The sequence below is a fragment of the Periplaneta americana genome, chromosome 15 (assembly GCF_040183065.1).
Source record: "Periplaneta americana isolate PAMFEO1 chromosome 15, P.americana_PAMFEO1_priV1, whole genome shotgun sequence".
Classification (NCBI taxonomy): domain Eukaryota; kingdom Metazoa; phylum Arthropoda; class Insecta; order Blattodea; family Blattidae; genus Periplaneta; species Periplaneta americana.
Genome location: NC_091131.1, coordinates 30,301,607 through 30,318,607, shown reverse-complemented (window position 1 = coordinate 30,318,607; position 17,001 = coordinate 30,301,607). Strand labels below are relative to the sequence as shown.

General features: G+C 34.6%; 1 protein-coding gene and 1 non-coding gene across 5 annotated transcripts in view; one reads left to right on the top strand and one right to left on the bottom strand.

The window, feature by feature from the left end:
- Nucleotides 1–3,930: 3,930 nt before the first annotated feature.
- The window catches only part of Esyt2 (extended synaptotagmin-like protein 2), a 122,049-nt gene continuing 108,978 nt past the window's right edge, over nucleotides 3,931–17,001 (bottom strand). For all 4 annotated transcript variants that reach the window (XM_069846857.1, XM_069846856.1, XM_069846858.1 and 1 more), the window contains exons 15-20: nucleotides 15,850–15,988; nucleotides 13,977–14,160; nucleotides 11,493–11,585; nucleotides 11,286–11,382; nucleotides 9,789–9,932; nucleotides 3,931–8,337 (exon numbers count right to left, since the gene is read on the bottom strand). In XM_069846857.1, coding sequence (XP_069702958.1) covers nucleotides 8,251–8,337; nucleotides 9,789–9,932; nucleotides 11,286–11,382; nucleotides 11,493–11,585; nucleotides 13,977–14,160; nucleotides 15,850–15,988 — 744 coding nt within the window. In that variant the 3' untranslated portion in view covers nucleotides 3,931–8,250. The remainder of the gene's footprint in view (nucleotides 8,338–9,788; nucleotides 9,933–11,285; nucleotides 11,383–11,492; nucleotides 11,586–13,976; nucleotides 14,161–15,849; nucleotides 15,989–17,001) is intronic.
- Nucleotides 13,674–13,746, top strand: TRNAN-AUU (transfer RNA asparagine (anticodon AUU)). The gene has a single exon. It is a non-coding gene; the product is annotated as a tRNA-Asn (tRNA).

Below are 17,001 nucleotides of genomic sequence, written 5' to 3'. Positions count from 1 at the left end.
TTCGATTGCTGGTAAAACTAATGTTCTGGGAATAATAAGTAGTAAAATATCGCTGCAATCGAAAAGTATTGGGAATAAATTTGAATAAGGCAGTGGCGGCTCGTGGATGAAAAATCATGTGAAGGGACAAATACCAGTACTATATCCATTCCAGTGATTCCATATAACCATATACAAATGTTAAAAAATTATTGTTTAGGGAGAAAATGTAAAGTTTCAATAAATAGTTTGTATGGCGACAATAGTACCATCTAGCAACGGCGAGTACAATTAATGGTACGTTAGCCAAGCAGCCTCGCTGCTTACTGACGTTAAGGTTTACATATACACAAACTAGGTTTTTGACTACGTATTTAAGAAAAATTAATGTATTACTTTTTATTATTTTTATTTCTTTTTTTGCGAAATAGTTGAAGTGCCACTTCACTCTCTTCACCTGAATAGCCGCCACTGGAATAAGGAACAAAATAAAGTTTCCTTCCCATACAGGATTCGGACCACGAAAGTCTTAGTTACCAGTCTATCGTGCTCTGGAGTGAACAAGGCTCTGAAATCAGCTACAAGGGTCGGTCTCGTTTTTTTTTTTTGCCACTACTGTAGATAGAACTCCAGTGTTCAAGAATCTGACACAGCTACTGTGAAATAAAAATGTCTCCAACTTCTTGCAGAAACAATTTTTGACACGTTTCTTTTGTTAGAGATGATAGATTCAAAATCGTTGGTGTGCAGAATTATAGAGAAAGCTTAAATTTCCACTCTAAAAACTACAAATGTATTCATGTTCATAACGATTTTAAGTCTTTTAGGAAAATGACCAGACGAAAAATATAAGTGTAGTATTTAAAAATAGGCCAGACATTACTGTTGTCACGCCAGGAGAAGGCGGCTGAAGTACTTAGACGGGGCGGAGGGGAAACTGTCGCGCATGCGCACCGCGCTGTTCACTGCAATATTCCTGTTTCACGAACATCTACTGCACGTGTCTATGAGTCTTTACGACTTTGTGAAATAATAGTGGGGTCTTTACTGTAGTGTTTTATTAGTTTCAACAAGACAGTTGTTTTCAGTATACCACAAATCTTGTATTGCTTTAGTTATCCTTTGCTTTTCGTGTTAATAGTGTTGATAATAATATAGTTAATAGAATTTATGTTATTGTACACTGTTATTTAGGTTTATAGCAGTTTTTTGTTTATTGTAAATATGTCGACAAAGAGGAAACAAGGATTGACAATCTATAGCGAAGAAAGGAATATTATTAGAAGTGCAAAATAATTCTGTGATGAAGAAAAAGAACAACAGTGCCTTTGCATTCCTCTTACGAAACCTACAGCAAAGGTAGAAAAGTACTCTAATCTATCCACAAGAACAATACAGCGTATAAGGAATGAAATGAAAGACTGCACAGAAGAAAGTGCGTTGTCAACACCTGAGGGAGAAAAAAAATGTAAACGTCCAGACTACCGAAACGCAAATATAGATGACTTCGACGGGAGATTGACAAAAAAGATATAATTGAGAATTTTTATTTGAAAAAGAAAGAGGGCCACCGGCGTAGCTCAGGAGGTAGCGCGTTTGCCTGCTGATCTGCAGTTGTGCTCGGGAGTGAGTTCGATTTCCGTTTGCGCTGACTACCTGGTTGGGTTTTTTCCGAGGTTTTCCCAAGCGGAAGGCGAATGTCAGGTAATCTATGGCGTATCCTTGGTTTCATTTCGCCAAATACCATCTCGCCATCATCAATTCAATCGACACTGAAGAAGCTAGTAGTTATTACAGTGTCGTTAAATAACAAGTAAAAAAATAGTACCAAGCTGCAACAAACGTCCACCCTTTTACAAGAGAAAATTGATTTGAAATGAAAGACAACATTAAGACGAATACTGAAGAAAAAGGATTTCAAGTGGAAGAAGTGTGCAGCAAAAAAAATTGAGGAAAACACTGTAAATTAGAATACGTGAAGATATCTACAGCAAATAAGAAAGCTTAGGAAAGTGGAAAAACCGATTTTGTATCTGGACGAAATGCGGATAGATAGGCCTACCAATTTAACGTTTTCCAAGTTCTGGCACGATAAAAAATGTTACGGGAGTTTTGACTACCGTAAATGTGTCCAGAACATTCATTGTTGTTCATCAGGATGGGGGCGATGGGGCTAATGGCTTTGTTGAGAGATTCGAATTAATATACACGGCTGAAACATAAACAGACGATTATCATGGACAGATCATACTCCAGAAATTTTGAAAAAATGTGATAATGATAGTCATAGCGACAGCACCGAAGATGCGGAATCTTTTATGTCTGACTCCGTTCCCGTGTAGCCAAGTAAGTGGACTGAAGTTTTCAGGTCAGAGTGTAGCGTAAAGTTCCCCCGTCCCGCCTATCTACTCCCCGCGCCAACTCACAGCGCGAAGACAGTAGAAAATTTATTAATATTAAACTGACCTCTCTATCGAGTACGAAAGGGTTAATTTGAGTCACCTAGAATCAAACTGCGCTTACTCCAAATTATGAAATATGGGATTAAGATACGTTTTAGTGTAGAAATTTGCACTGTATGTGATAACTGTTCATTTGGAATCAAACTGGAATTTATCTGCCTTAAATGTGTCTAACTGCACTAGTTTTTAGTCATTTCTGACAAATCACATTTTTAATAAAGTGCAGTTTGATTCTAGGCGACTCATTTGTATGACTTTGCCCTGCTCGGTATTTCGGTGTAACACACTGGCAGAAAGGTCATTAAAAAGTTCCTGATTTGTAGTTAAATTTTATAATTATGGTGAGAAATATTATATGATATTCTTAATGAATTTGGTATTCCCAAGGAACTAGTTCCATTAATCAATATGCTTCTCAGTGAAACATACAGCAGAGTCCATATAGGCCAGTTTTCTATCTGATGCTTTTCAAATTCACTGCGGGCTAAAGCAGGGAGATGCACTATCACCTTTACTTTTTAATTTCGCTCTGGAATATGCCATTAGGAAAGTTCAGGATAACAGAGAGGGCTTGGAATTGAACGGGTTACATCAGCTTCTTGTCTATGCGGATGATGTGAATATGTTAGGAGAAAATCCACAAACGATTAGGAAAAACACAGGAATTTTACTTGAAGCAAGTAAAGCGATAGATTTGGAAGTAAATCCCGAAAAGACAAAATATATGATTATGTCTCGAGACCAGAATATTGTACGAAATGGAAACATAAAAATTGGAGATTTATCCTTCGAAGAGGTGGGAAAATTAAAATATCTTGGAGCAACAGTAACAAATATGAATGACACTCGGGAGGAAATTAAACGCAGAATAAATATAGGAAATGCCTGTTATTATTCGATTGAGAAACTTTTCGTCATCTAGTCTGCTGTCAAAAAATCTGAAAGTTAGAATTTATAAAAGAGTTATATTACCGGTTGTTCTGTGTGGTTGTGAAACTTGGACACTCACTTTGAGAGAGGAACAGAGATTAAGGGTGTTTGAGAATAAGGTGTTTAGGAAAATATTTGGGGCTAAGAGGGATGAAGTTACAGGAGAATGGAGAAAGTTACACAACACAGAACTGCACGCATTGTATTCTTCACCTGACATAATCAGGAACATTAAATCCAGACGTTTGAGATGGGCAGGGCATGTAGCACGTATGGGCGAATCCAGAAATGCATATAGAGTGTTAGTTGGGAGGCCGGAGGGAAAAAGGCCTTTAGGGAGGCCGAGACGTAGATGGGAAAATAATATTAAAATGGATTTGAGGGAAGTGGGATATGACGGTAGAGACTGGATTAATCTTGCTCAGGATAGGGACCGATGGCGGGCTTATGTGAGGGCGGCAATGAACCTGCGGGTTCCTTAAAAGCCATTTGTAAGTAAGTAATTACAGTATTTTAGAGAGCTGAAGTATTGATGATTCAAGAAATGAAAACAATGAAGTATTCAACGGAATAATTTATCACACAAGAATTAAAATTACATAATAATACAAAAAAGTACAATTAGGTAAACAAATTAGTAACACTATCTAGTTCAAATATTTATACTAATAGAGAATTATAAATTATGTCAACATTATGTTAGTTTCAAAGCTATAAACAATGATACAAACAGTGCACATCCAAAATATACACCAGTATACATATTAAAAAAATTCATTATGTGCAAAATTGTTACAAATAATCTGATTTAAGCTGAAAATATAGGAACATAAAAATAAGTCTGGAAAAAAAGTGGAACATTACAAAATGTCGGGCAATAATGCCATTTATCCTGCATGTCTATATTTGTTATGCAACGTTGAGGGTATTTATGCTTGTACGTGCATCACAATTATGACAGTTCTTATTCCAACTTCGTATCAGTACCTGTATTTATTTATTTATTATTTAATATTATATTAATATCATTTATATATATATATATATATATATATATATATATATATATATATACACAAATTAAACGTAAACAATTTGACCAATTAAATACCAGATACGTTCCTTTAAAAACGCAACTGCTACTACATGAAATAAACGGCCTGTGGAATATTTGAGTGAGATCTTTTCAATAAAATAAATATTTCGTGTATGTGGTCTTCATTTTCAACTTTGAGAATATCAAGAATTACAAGTTTCAGGATCTAAAAGTACAGTTTATAAATGCAGTTTTCGTCAAGTGCATACAGAAATGAGGCGTTCAGAGCTAAAGTGGATCAAGTCCATGAGACGTAGTTTTGAGATAATAGGACTTAAAGTTAATTTGCTCTAGTAGATTATCTAATTTCACTAGCAATAATACTGTTGCTCCATTCTCAAATTCTTTTTAATTTCTTTTAATCCGTGGCACTAGAGCCCGTGAAGGGCCTAGACCGACCAGCCGGCTGCTGGCCTCACGCCCACATGCCGAAGCAGAGGTGGACGATCATCCAACCAGAATGGAGGTATCGTGTGCTTAGCACGATGATCCCCCCAGCTGTTATAGCTGGCATTCGCAACCGGATTTCGCTACCTATCGCAGCTCCCCAAGTGCATCACGATGCTGGGTGGACACCGGTCCCATACACTGGCCGAAATTTCATGAGAAAATTTCTTCCCCCATGAGGACTCGAACCAGCGCGCATTCAGTAACGCGAGTCCTAGGCAGGATGCCTTAGACCGCAATGCTACGGCGCGGGACTTCTCAAATTCTAGATTTATAAAATATAAACAGTTGTGATGTTAAATGATGCAACACTTTGGTGAGTGGATACACTATGGCTCAGGACATCGTGAACAAATAATCTGAGCCAAAAGTGACTGATGTCATCTACCGGGGATTGCTTGGAATTAAGACTTGATCCGTTAGCCTACAGCTCGGAAAAGATCCAACTTCAGATAATCATAAAATGAATTAAACTCAATTTATGAAAATTCGTCACTTGATGCACTTTAGCTCTGAACACCTCAAATATTCAAGAAAAATCTACTGACAATTACTTGTAAGAGGTGTTTAGAATTATACCTTTATGACGAGGTTAAAGAAAAGAATTTGCAATTACTGCATATGATTCTTAAGTGCATTATTATTATTATTATTATTATTATTATTATTATTATTGTAATACCGGTATGTTAGTATTCTGTTCTTTAACTTTTTGTTAAATTTTAACTGCTTGTATAGGCCTACTTTGTGACCTGGTAGAGCGTAAGAGAAGGCCCTATGGCCTTAACTCTGCCAGTATAAATAATAATAATAATAATAATAATAATAATAATAATAATAATAATAATAATAATTATTATTATTATTATTATTATTATTATTATTATTATTATTATTAAGATATGTGAAATACAATCTATAGGTACTGAAGATTTTATCTCAACAACTATTCGAGATTTTGGCAATTAAACTAACTTAGAAGTAAACAAAAGAGCGTTTTATGTATCTTTCAACTAGCATCTGTTAGCAGAAGCTCTCCGAGTTGCTGTAACACACACAAGCATAAGTACCTGTATCACAATGAAAACATTTCTGTAACTTAAAGTGCCACACAAATGTAAAATTAATCTCATATCAAGTATTTTAATCAATTTATGAGTTGTTTTAGTATGAATCTCCAATTAAACAGCGTCATTTAGAAAGACTATTCCTGCCGAATAAATTGGGATCAACATGCTAAACGTAATGGCACTCTTAATATTGTGAATTTTTATATATAACAAATGAAGGTCAATCTCCATAAAGATTTAATTGCTAGTGTTAAAATATATATCTAAGTTGTAGTACTTAATTTCTTTCGAAAAATTGTTAATTACCTGCATTAACATTTAACAGAAACTAACCTCAGGTTAATGTGCTGCTTGAAGACAAGCTATCTCACAAACTTGAGTTAATTTCAATTGTAGTACGTCTATTTAGCACCATTATACATTATCACCAAAGCAAAAATATTAAGCAAACTGTGTAAGTAACATGTTTCTGTAATGGTACAAATTATAAACAGAAATATAAATGCAATCATACATTTTTACAGTTCGCGTCACCGTTTTTGGCGTGTGAAATAAGTAACGGGAACGTAAAGTGCGAGTGTTTTACATTTGCCGCAGTCAGTCTGACAACTGTGTTCGACAAATGGCTGATGTGTCGTGTATAGAAAGTGGTACCATTCTCAGCTGCACTAGCAACATGCTCACAAACGGGCACTATATATCTAAGACACACGCCAAAAAGGCTGGCGCCAGCTGTAACAGTAAAGTTAATATCAATATCTTGAATGTATTATAATATACCAGTACACTTAAGTTGCATGAGAGAAATTAGAAGACATATTAGATTGACCAGCTTATAATTGAGAGTATGAACAAAAATATCAAATTTCATAAAGAATTTCACAAAACTACAGTTACAGTGTTCACATTGAAATTCGTTGCAAATAACTAGGTTTAGTAAAATACAACAATTCTCAGAAAGTTAAATGGCATTTCATGGCTATGCCTAAGAGAAAAATCCATTTATCGGTAAACAATGATTTTTGAAAACCCAACATTCCACAAACATTAACACAACTATATTGCAAAATATTATTTGTAAACTTAAGTAATCACATTGATAAGATACAAAACAGAGCTTACGCCATATAAGTAAAGCTGGTCAGGATAGGCCTGTCAAAGTGCTGTGCACAATTCTGCAATAAAAATTACGCAAAAAAAGTACAGTTATAATTAAGTTGAAAACACAAAGTGATGGCAGAACTTCAGGATATATTATGAATTTAGGAATGCCAAAGTAAGTTGTCATGGTGTGCGATAGCTATCTTGGAAGAGTGCTTCGCTATGTACCAGTCATGTTCACATACAAAGGCAATAGTTGCAGCACACGGAATCTTTCAACTGTGAGAAAACGACTCTGGACTTTATTTCTATTTCAAGAACAAGCAACTCCTAACACGAAATAATTCTTTATCTCAGTTTATCACATAGATATCACTCGATTCTAAGAATACATCAAATAAATAAATACAAAAAAAAAAAACTGCACTCTTCCAATTTCGATATACAGAAAAATACTTAGTACAGAAATATTTATTTCACATTCTAATCGGATTCAATCTACTAACTTGTTGCTATTTTCTTCTTATATAAGGACACCTTTGGAGGGAAGTGCTAAATCCCTGAAATTCTACCGATAGCTCTGACAACTAACATTTGTAAAAATGTAAAAGCTAAGCTACAGTGCAAAAATGCAAACTTATACGAAAATGATTTAATTCGTTACTAATGTATTTTCCAAAACAACTTCTCTAGAGCGACAAAGGCTATGAAATATATATCCAAATTATTTAACATTGCAAATATTTTAAATTTGATAGAAATATAAGATTAGCTTCCGTTTATACGAGACTTTGATAAGCAAAATTTGAACTACGATTCTGACATTTTAATACCCTAAAGGACCAATTAAATATTACTCTTTGGTTTATATTAAACACTGCAGTCAACGCTGCCGGTATTGGACTATGAAATCCATGTCTTGCTGCCTCTCCGAGCTGCATATTGAGGAAGTATCTTGGTTTTATAAGGTTGCATTCTTGTTTGTATATACCTGAATAATGTATTTTTCTTAGTAATCAGGTTTGTACTTGTTGCTATGAATTGACATATGAAGACATCAAATACAGATGCTGAGACATCAAGTACAAACGAGATGGGATAGTAGAAAAATGCAAGGAAGAACACAGTTGACACAGTGTGCAAGCACAAGATGGCGGAATGTAGCTTATACATCCCTGGGACTCTCGGGTTGCAAGTCGAACCAGCAGGTCATTGCCTTGGACAGGTCCTGTTCCCCCAGGTTGATCACCGCCTGTGAAACCGTAATCAATACTGCACTTAAAAGGGAGATTTATTAGTTACACTATGTCTTCATATTTTGTGTTTTCTAGATTACATTCTATTTATATAATATTCATTCTCCGAGCCGCGTCCAGAAAGTAAGTTTCCCTGGGGCCGTTTACAGAATGAAAACACAATTTCATCGAAAAATTTATTGAAACAGATACAGCAGTTGTTGCGCTATTTTTCAACATACTCCCCGCCAGAATTGAAACATATGTCATACCGTGGGATCAACAGAGAAGTGCAGATGGCCGTCACACACTGGTTCCAATGCCAGACGGCAAACTTCTGTGACACAGGGATACAAAAATTGATCACACTGTATGACAAAGCGATGGCCCAGAACCAGACTGTTCCAAGTCCATTTTACTATTTTTTTTTTTTTTTTTTTTCAGGAGAGCTATTGTAAGCTCCTGACATTCAAAGCTTCATGAAACAATTTGGAATAGCTTCATAGCAACCTTATGGAGAGGAATATTTACAATTTTGTTCGATTCATATATGCAGACAAGAACTGGAACACAATGAAACACAGATTTCTTTATTATAAAAACTTGGACTTAGAACAGTCTGGTTCTCAGCCATCGAAATGTCTCAATTCTGGTGGGTAATATTGTTGTTGTTGTTGTTTTCTAATGCCAGGCATTTGACAATGAAGTCATTTGACCTCTTGCACTCCAACATTTTTCAAAGATATTATCATGACCAGCCACTGAAGCACAGATTTTGAGATGTTCCGAATCCATTTCTTGGTTTTAGTTGCACAATGGGCAGTTAGGGGACTGATATATTCCAATTCTATGCAGGTGTTTGGCCAAACAATCATGGCCTGTTGCCAATCTAAATGCAGCTATAGACGATTTTCGTGGTAAATCGGGAATTAACTGTGGATTTTGATGCAGAGAGTTCCATTTTTTCCCTTGGGATTGTGTTATTAAATTTTGTTTGTTGAAGTCTAAGTATGTAGATTTAATAAATCTTTTCACAGAGTAATACGTAGATTTAGTTGGTGGGTAATATTAAAAATAACCCAACAACTGCTATATCTGTTCCAATAATTCTTTCCATGAACTTGTGTTTTCTTTCTGTAAATGGCCCCAGGGAAACTTGTTTTCTGGACGGCTCTCGTTTTAATTTCTGAAGTGTATGTTATATTTATATTTTCAAGAAAGATAATTTTTTGAATATGATATTTTGGCATCAAGCGAAACCCAAATCTAAAAGTTGTTATTTTTTTTTTAATTACTCGACTTAAAAAACTATAACTGTTCTGTATTCAGGATCCTTGTGGTCACCCTCACTGGAGGGCTGATGATTTAATCAAATCCTTCTCTCTGTGAAGCCACATACGATGTTAGGGATATGAATGCAAATATTTTTGAGTAAAAGAACATAATTGGGTGTAGTGTTTTTACTTACCTGACCCATGACAGGACTCTGGGATGAGAACCAGCCCTTACGTGTGACAACAGACACTTCGAGGTGCCGCGTGTTCAGCTCTCCTTGAGACAGAATGTACTCAAATGTCTCATCATAAACTGGATTGCAGTTATCCTTCATTGTCTGAAAATAAATACAAAGAGATGCACTGCTTGCTATACTGACGTGTTTATGTAAGAACATATTCGTATTGTTGAACAGGAAATGTCAGGCGTGAAAAATGAGCAACATGTCAATTAAAGTCTCTGCTTCCTGTGTTAAAAACCTTGGAGTTTACTTTGATACGCATTTAAACTGGAATAACCAAGTAACCCATATTACCAAAAAAGTGCATTCCATACTACATTCCTTAAACAGCATTCGAAAATTCCTTCTGCTATCACTCAAGAAAATACTAGTGGAAACACTAGTAATGCCCCACTTCGATTACTGTGATTTTCTACTGACTGACCTCAATGTCAACCAGTCGCAAAAATTACAATGTGTTCATAATTCTTGTGTTTGCTTCGTCTGAGATATCCATCGTGCTGACCACATTACCCCATCCTTCCAAACTCTAATCTGGCTACGGCTTAACGAACATAGAAATTTTCATTCTCTTGTTCTCCTTTTCCAAGTCCTTCACACTTCTACACCTACCTACCTTGCCTCCCGTATCAGTTACCTGTCATCATATCATAATCTCTTCACACATACGCAAAATAGCCGCATACTAGCCATACCAACACATAAGACATCATCGTATTCATCATCATACACAATCTCGCACTTGCGCTTGTGGAATACCCTACGCAGTGACATCAGAGACTGTCGGAATTTAGTAGCGTTCAAAAGCAAGCTTATTAAGTATTTTCTTACTGCGTAAAGTAAGTTTAATTTTTACTTAATTAATAAAAAAAAATGTTTCTCTCTTCTTAACTTTTACAATAAACTGTCTACTTTTTATTAATCAGTTAATCTTTTAGTACTTTGATTTTTATTGTATTTGTAAATTTAATATTAATTGTAATTATAATTGTAATTGTATTCTTAATATTGTAGTTGTAATCCCCTGGTAGAGGGGAAGAGAAGGCCTGATGGCCTTATCTCTACCAGGTTAAATAAATAAATAAAAATAAATAAAAAATGTGTCAAGGAAACATTCTAGTTCTTAGCATAAACTTACGGTAATGACTGCATGTCATGCAAACATATTATTAAATTGCACCAATGGTTTTGAAAGGGTAGAAAAGAGGTGAATGAGAATGAACACCAAGGTCGACCTCGAACATCACTTACTTATTGCAATGTTTAAAAAGTGTGTGATGTGATTCGAAAAGGTCGAAGACTGAGTATTTGACTACTGTAATGACAAAGAGAAGAATGTGGTTTCTTTTTGACCAGTAGCAAAATGACAATTTTCAAGCCGTCGTCAGTGGACAGTATTCCAGATCTTTTTGGAAAAAATAAGAAGTGTGTACTGATAAGAGCAGTTACCTCTGTTTTGCGTTTCGAGTCCTTTGCTCTTTCAGGCAACAGGTAGAGCTTGACATAAGGGTCAGGGATGTTCGTTGGGTCTCTCAAGGGCAGGTTACTGAAACATTACAAGACAATGATACTTATACTCTTCACCAACGAAATCAGTGACAGAAAATATATAATTATTTGAATTCGAGGTAAAGTTGAAGAGAAATCGATACATACGCAATTTTGTGTACAACAACAACCAGTCTCTGGCGCTGGACGCTGTAGCGGAGTGTCAGTTGAATGCGACCCAATCCGGCTTCCCCAGCAGACCTGAGAGAGAAAAAAAGTCATGAACATCTCGAATTTGGCAGGCATATTTCTATTGCTACCTAAATGCAGATGTCTCTGTCTTATTTTAGTGATGAGGATGAAGATAAGTAGGGCTCGGAAGTTGACCTAAAAATCACAGAAAAATTACCTATAAAATGATCTTAAATTTCTGAAAATATGACATTACGATTTAAAAAAATGTATAGTATAGTAGTATAGTATAGTATAGTATTTATTAACTGTCGTTACAGCAAAAGCTAATGACATTGTCAAATTACACGTGTGAAATTATAGTGCAAAAATGAAAAATTATTCTATTACAACACTAAACATAAAACAAAATGATCACAAATACTCCTTAGAGTTTACAATTGAGAGTCAAGATTATCAAAAATAGGCTAATATCTAGATGAAAATTGTAACACACTGATCACAAATATGATTTGATTTGCTCCATTTATATACAATAAAACAAGAATTAACTTAATAATTTATGAGAATTTCCTAATATATTACAAAATAATAATACAATTCAGAGAAAGAAACCTAAAAAATATCTACAGCTTGATTTTCTGATTCAAAATATTCTTGTACAGAATATAATGGGTTTCTAAGAAGCCACGTTTTCACTTTGACTTTGAATATGTCAAGTGACACTTCCTGTGACCATGATTTCAACAGTAAAATATAAACAAAATAATAGTAGGCTTATACTTCCGTCTGTACAAAATACATTCTAACTAATTTCAGCCACTAACTGTCGCAAAAAACTTTGTTTTGAATAATTCCAAGGGAAAAATTGTTCCAGGACCGAGTATCGATCCCGGGACCTTTGCCTGAGCATGTCAATGCTCCACCAACTGAGCTACCCAGGAAATTCACCCGACACCGTCTCAATTTTTCCCTTTATATCCACATACCTCGAGTGGGTGTCGGGTAAAGTTACTGGGTAGCTCAGTCGGTAGAGCATTGGCATGCTCAGCTATTTTTACTGCCATTTAACGCACTCCTTTTTGATAGCATGATAGACTTGCCAATGGAATATGAAAGTCATTTTTTGACGTGTATTTATGCTATGAACTGTTGAATTAGTTACAAAGTTTTCACGATTACATACGAGGAAGATTATTAATGAAAAGATATACTGAAAAGCAATTGGCATTATTTGTAGTTTTTTTAAAATAGTCCTACACGATTCCCTAGATTTGGCACCTACTATTATTCTAATTACTCTTTTTTGTAATTGGAATATACTGTTACTATCTGTGGAATTTCCCCAGAATATTATTCCAAAACTCATTACCGAGTGGAAGTATGCAAAGTATATTGTTTTTAAGGTATTGATATTTACTATCTTTTGCATAGATCTAATAGCAAAACAAGCAGAAATTAATTTGGGGGTAATTTCTTTAAGCTTAATATGATTTTTCCAATTTAACACATTATCGATTTTCAAGCCAAGAAATTTGGTTGTTGTTATTTCTAATAGGGATCTATTGTTAATTATTGCACTAGAAATTTGCGAGGTTGAATTTGCACAGGATTTAAATTGAATTATATTAATTTTGTTATCTAAGAAGTGTGCAGGAGTCTGTGTCGAATTTTGAACAGACATTTTGAGACCTCACAGAGTTGTTACTCTCTGATTTTTTTAATCATGTGTTTATGACGAGAAACAATACAGTTATAAGACATTGAAAATAGGGAGTCAAATCAACTAATCATAGACTAAGACTACACCATAAACAAGTCCGTTCATATACAGAAAAGGGCAAAAATGCAACAAAAATAGAACATTTCCTTAAAAATGACCAATAGACAACAAGAAACCAGAAATTGCAAAAAAAAAAAAAAAAAAAAAAAAAGTAGGATATATTAGGTCGGTGCTGAAGTGAAACTAGTTAACTTTACAGGACGTTATACCTGAAAGCTTGATTTGTATAATACACGTCACTGTTCGTTAACAGAAAACCACAATTTAAGTCACACAGAGTTAGTATGCACTCAATGTTGGTTGCTTGACGGTTGTCAGCCCACTTTGAGGTCTGTGGATATAGAGGGAAAAATTGGATCGGTGTCTGGTAGAGTTCCCGGGTAGCTCAGTTGGTAGAGCATTGGTACATTTAACCAAAGGTCCCGGGTTCGATGCCCGGCCCCGGAACAATTTTTCCCTCGTAATTATTCAAATAAACTTTACAGGAAGTTATACCTGAAAACTTGATTTGTGTGAAACTGGTTTGTATTGCATCCTGCACTGTTTGTGATAAAAAAAAAATTCATCAACTTCCGAGCCCTACTAATAAGACTAGACAAAATTCTATCTATTAACTTTGTGATCCACACAATTTCACTAATTGTACAGTACACAAAGTTCATGTGCAAACTACTTACGAGGTGCTGCTTGGGGCTCTGTTACGCAGGTCACCAAGAGGTGGACTATCAACTCCAGGTGGTGCCTTAGTGATGGTTATCAGCTCCTCCACTGGTTGCTGTATTGAACTGGACGAGCCACTTTGAACAGAGTCCTTGGATTCCTGTTTCGAGATTCTTGCAGGTGAGTCAGGAGCAGGGGGAACTGTTGAAACAATTCCGTAGGCATTAAGTTATTTTTGCGGTGGGTGTAAAGCAGAACAGATATACCTTGCAAAGTTGTTCTAAAGATGTTATGTTGGTATTAATGGAGTGAAAAGGTAGGCTATTTATTTCTCATTTCTTCCTTCGTGATTATACATTGTTTGGAAAAAGAGAAATCACAACACTACGCAAAATATCAATATAAACATTAAAACACCTCATTAAATCATTTTCTATTGCACTCACAAATTCTTCTGTTCATAAAAGTATTTTCTTGGCCTTCGCCCTCTATGGACTGTGACAGTCCATAGAGGGTGAAGGATTATTATTCACAATATTTTCATTTTCTGGGATACAATAATCATTATTCCATTTTGCTCCCAAGTGAATTAACTTCACATTTAAGAAATGGGTTACAAATTTCTTTCGGAAGAAAATAATTAAGTTAGAAGCAAACTGAGTTTGCAATCCGATGTAGAGCCAATTCAAGAGTATGAATCCATTTCAAGCTCATTTACGATTGGAGATAATAATAATAATAATAATAATAATAATAATAATAATAATAATAATAATTTGTCAGAAACCAGTGTACAAGGCTTGGATATGACATCGTCAGGTTCCATAATATACACACGCACACATTACACTCACACATGCACAAACAAACTCAGTACAAATAAATATAGACAAGTAAACAAATAATTATAAGCAAATAAACAAACATAGTCAAATAAAGAAACACTGAGAAATAAACAAAACAAACACTGAGAGATAAACAGAGTATGCTGTAGGTTAACACATTTATATAAGAACAAAAGGTACCGTATAATTAAAATACAAAGAAACAAATTAAAATATAAAGAAAGGGTTACATTTCTAAAATACAATATTTACATCACACTCCCTGAATTCATTCACTGAATAGAAAGGTCTGTTCAGCAACCATCTATGTATGCAGGACTTAAACCTATTTATTGGTAACTTTCTCGCCTCCAATGGTAGCTTATTAAATATATTTATGCCACTAAAAAAAACAGGCATTAGAGTTCATACTCAATCTGCACCTTGTGTAATCTAATTTATCTTTATTTCTAGTGTTGAAGGAATGTATATCTGATCTAGTCTGATAAAAATCTATGTTGGATCTAAGGGATATCAAGGTTCTGTAAATGAATAGATTGTAAACTGACATTACCTTTAACTCTGGAAATAGTGGTCTACATGATTCCTTGGTATTTTTATTGAATATTACCCTCAGTGCTCTTTTTTGTAATAATAAGATGCTATTGACTCTTGTTGCACTTCCCCATATATGAATTCCATAGTTAATGTGAGATTCAAACAGTGCAAAATATACCTGTCTGAGAGTTTCTGTTGAAACCAATGGTCTTAACTTCCTAAAAACAAAAATTACCCTCGACAATTTAGTACATATACTTTCTATGTGTTTGTGCCATCCTAACTTAACTGGTTTCGTTTCATTGCTTCTCAATTATATGACATTGGAAGACATAAAAATTAAACAATTTTATATTTTGGTTAGGTAACTTACTAACAGGAAGTGAAGTTCGAAACAGCATTCGATGTGTTATACACACAAGTACTCTCAAATAACTGTTAAGTAAGAATGTCGCAGTTGTACACGTCTATATTTAATGGAGAAACTGGTAAGAGGAAATGTACGAACCAGTATTGGTAGGCGAGTCTGGTTTCTTAACAGAACTTCCACGTGTTAGTGTTGCTGGCTCTGTTGGCTCTTCTTGGCTCTCCTTTTCTTCACCTTCCTCTTCATCCTTATCTTCTTTTGGTCCTTCATACTTCAGGATCTGTTTAAACAAAATAAAATTAGGGTTGTATACAAAGATATGAAAATAGAAGAAGAAGCATGCTTTCGTACAAGTAGATCAACTACGATGATGATGATGATGATAATAATAATAATAATAATAATAATAATAATAATAATAATAATGACCAGCCTCATGGTCTAGTGGTCAGAGCTTCTGGCTATAGTTCATGAGGTCCCGGGTTCAATTCCCGGTTAGAGCACAGGAATTTTTCCTTAAAGGGGATTATTCCTGTGTTCGTCCATGGTCTGGAATTTAGGTTAAGTTTAGATTTAAGACCTCTCCTGGCACCACATTATCATAATCATCCTATCACATCATCAGGGTAATGTAACTCCGCCTTCCAGGTGCCCCAACCTCAGAAGTGGGTTACAATTAAGCCACGGCCAGGAGAGAAGACCAGAAATGTCGAAAAGACAACCTGGTGGCATTGGATAAAAAAAAATAATAATAATTCAATTTATTAGACCACTAGACATACAGTAATAGGCTTCGTCACAGAAACATTGAAAAACATATAATACATTTGAAAAAGACAAATATAATTGAAACAGTAAAATTTAATTAAAACAATGAAAACACGAAGTATTTTGAAAATATAAAAATTAATGAAAACACTTCACACTTAATGTATTAATTGTAACTAAATGTAATTAAATGCATTTATTAATTATTTATGCAAATTTGTGTTACAAAACTCACCAACAGAGTAAAAAGGATTATTTAATAAACAATTATAAAATATAGTTTTAAAGCTATTGGTTGGTAATTTATAATATTGACTGGGAAGCTTATAATACAATTTCATCCCCATAACAGAAAAGTTTGTGTTAGTCTTATGTAATCTACAATATGGAATATTTAATATTAAATTGTTCACTATTTCTAATTTCATGATCATATTATATAGGCCTATTGGCCACTAATGAGTAATTGTCGATATTATGTCGAGTGTAAAGTACTAGATCCTATATATACAAATTTATGACTTC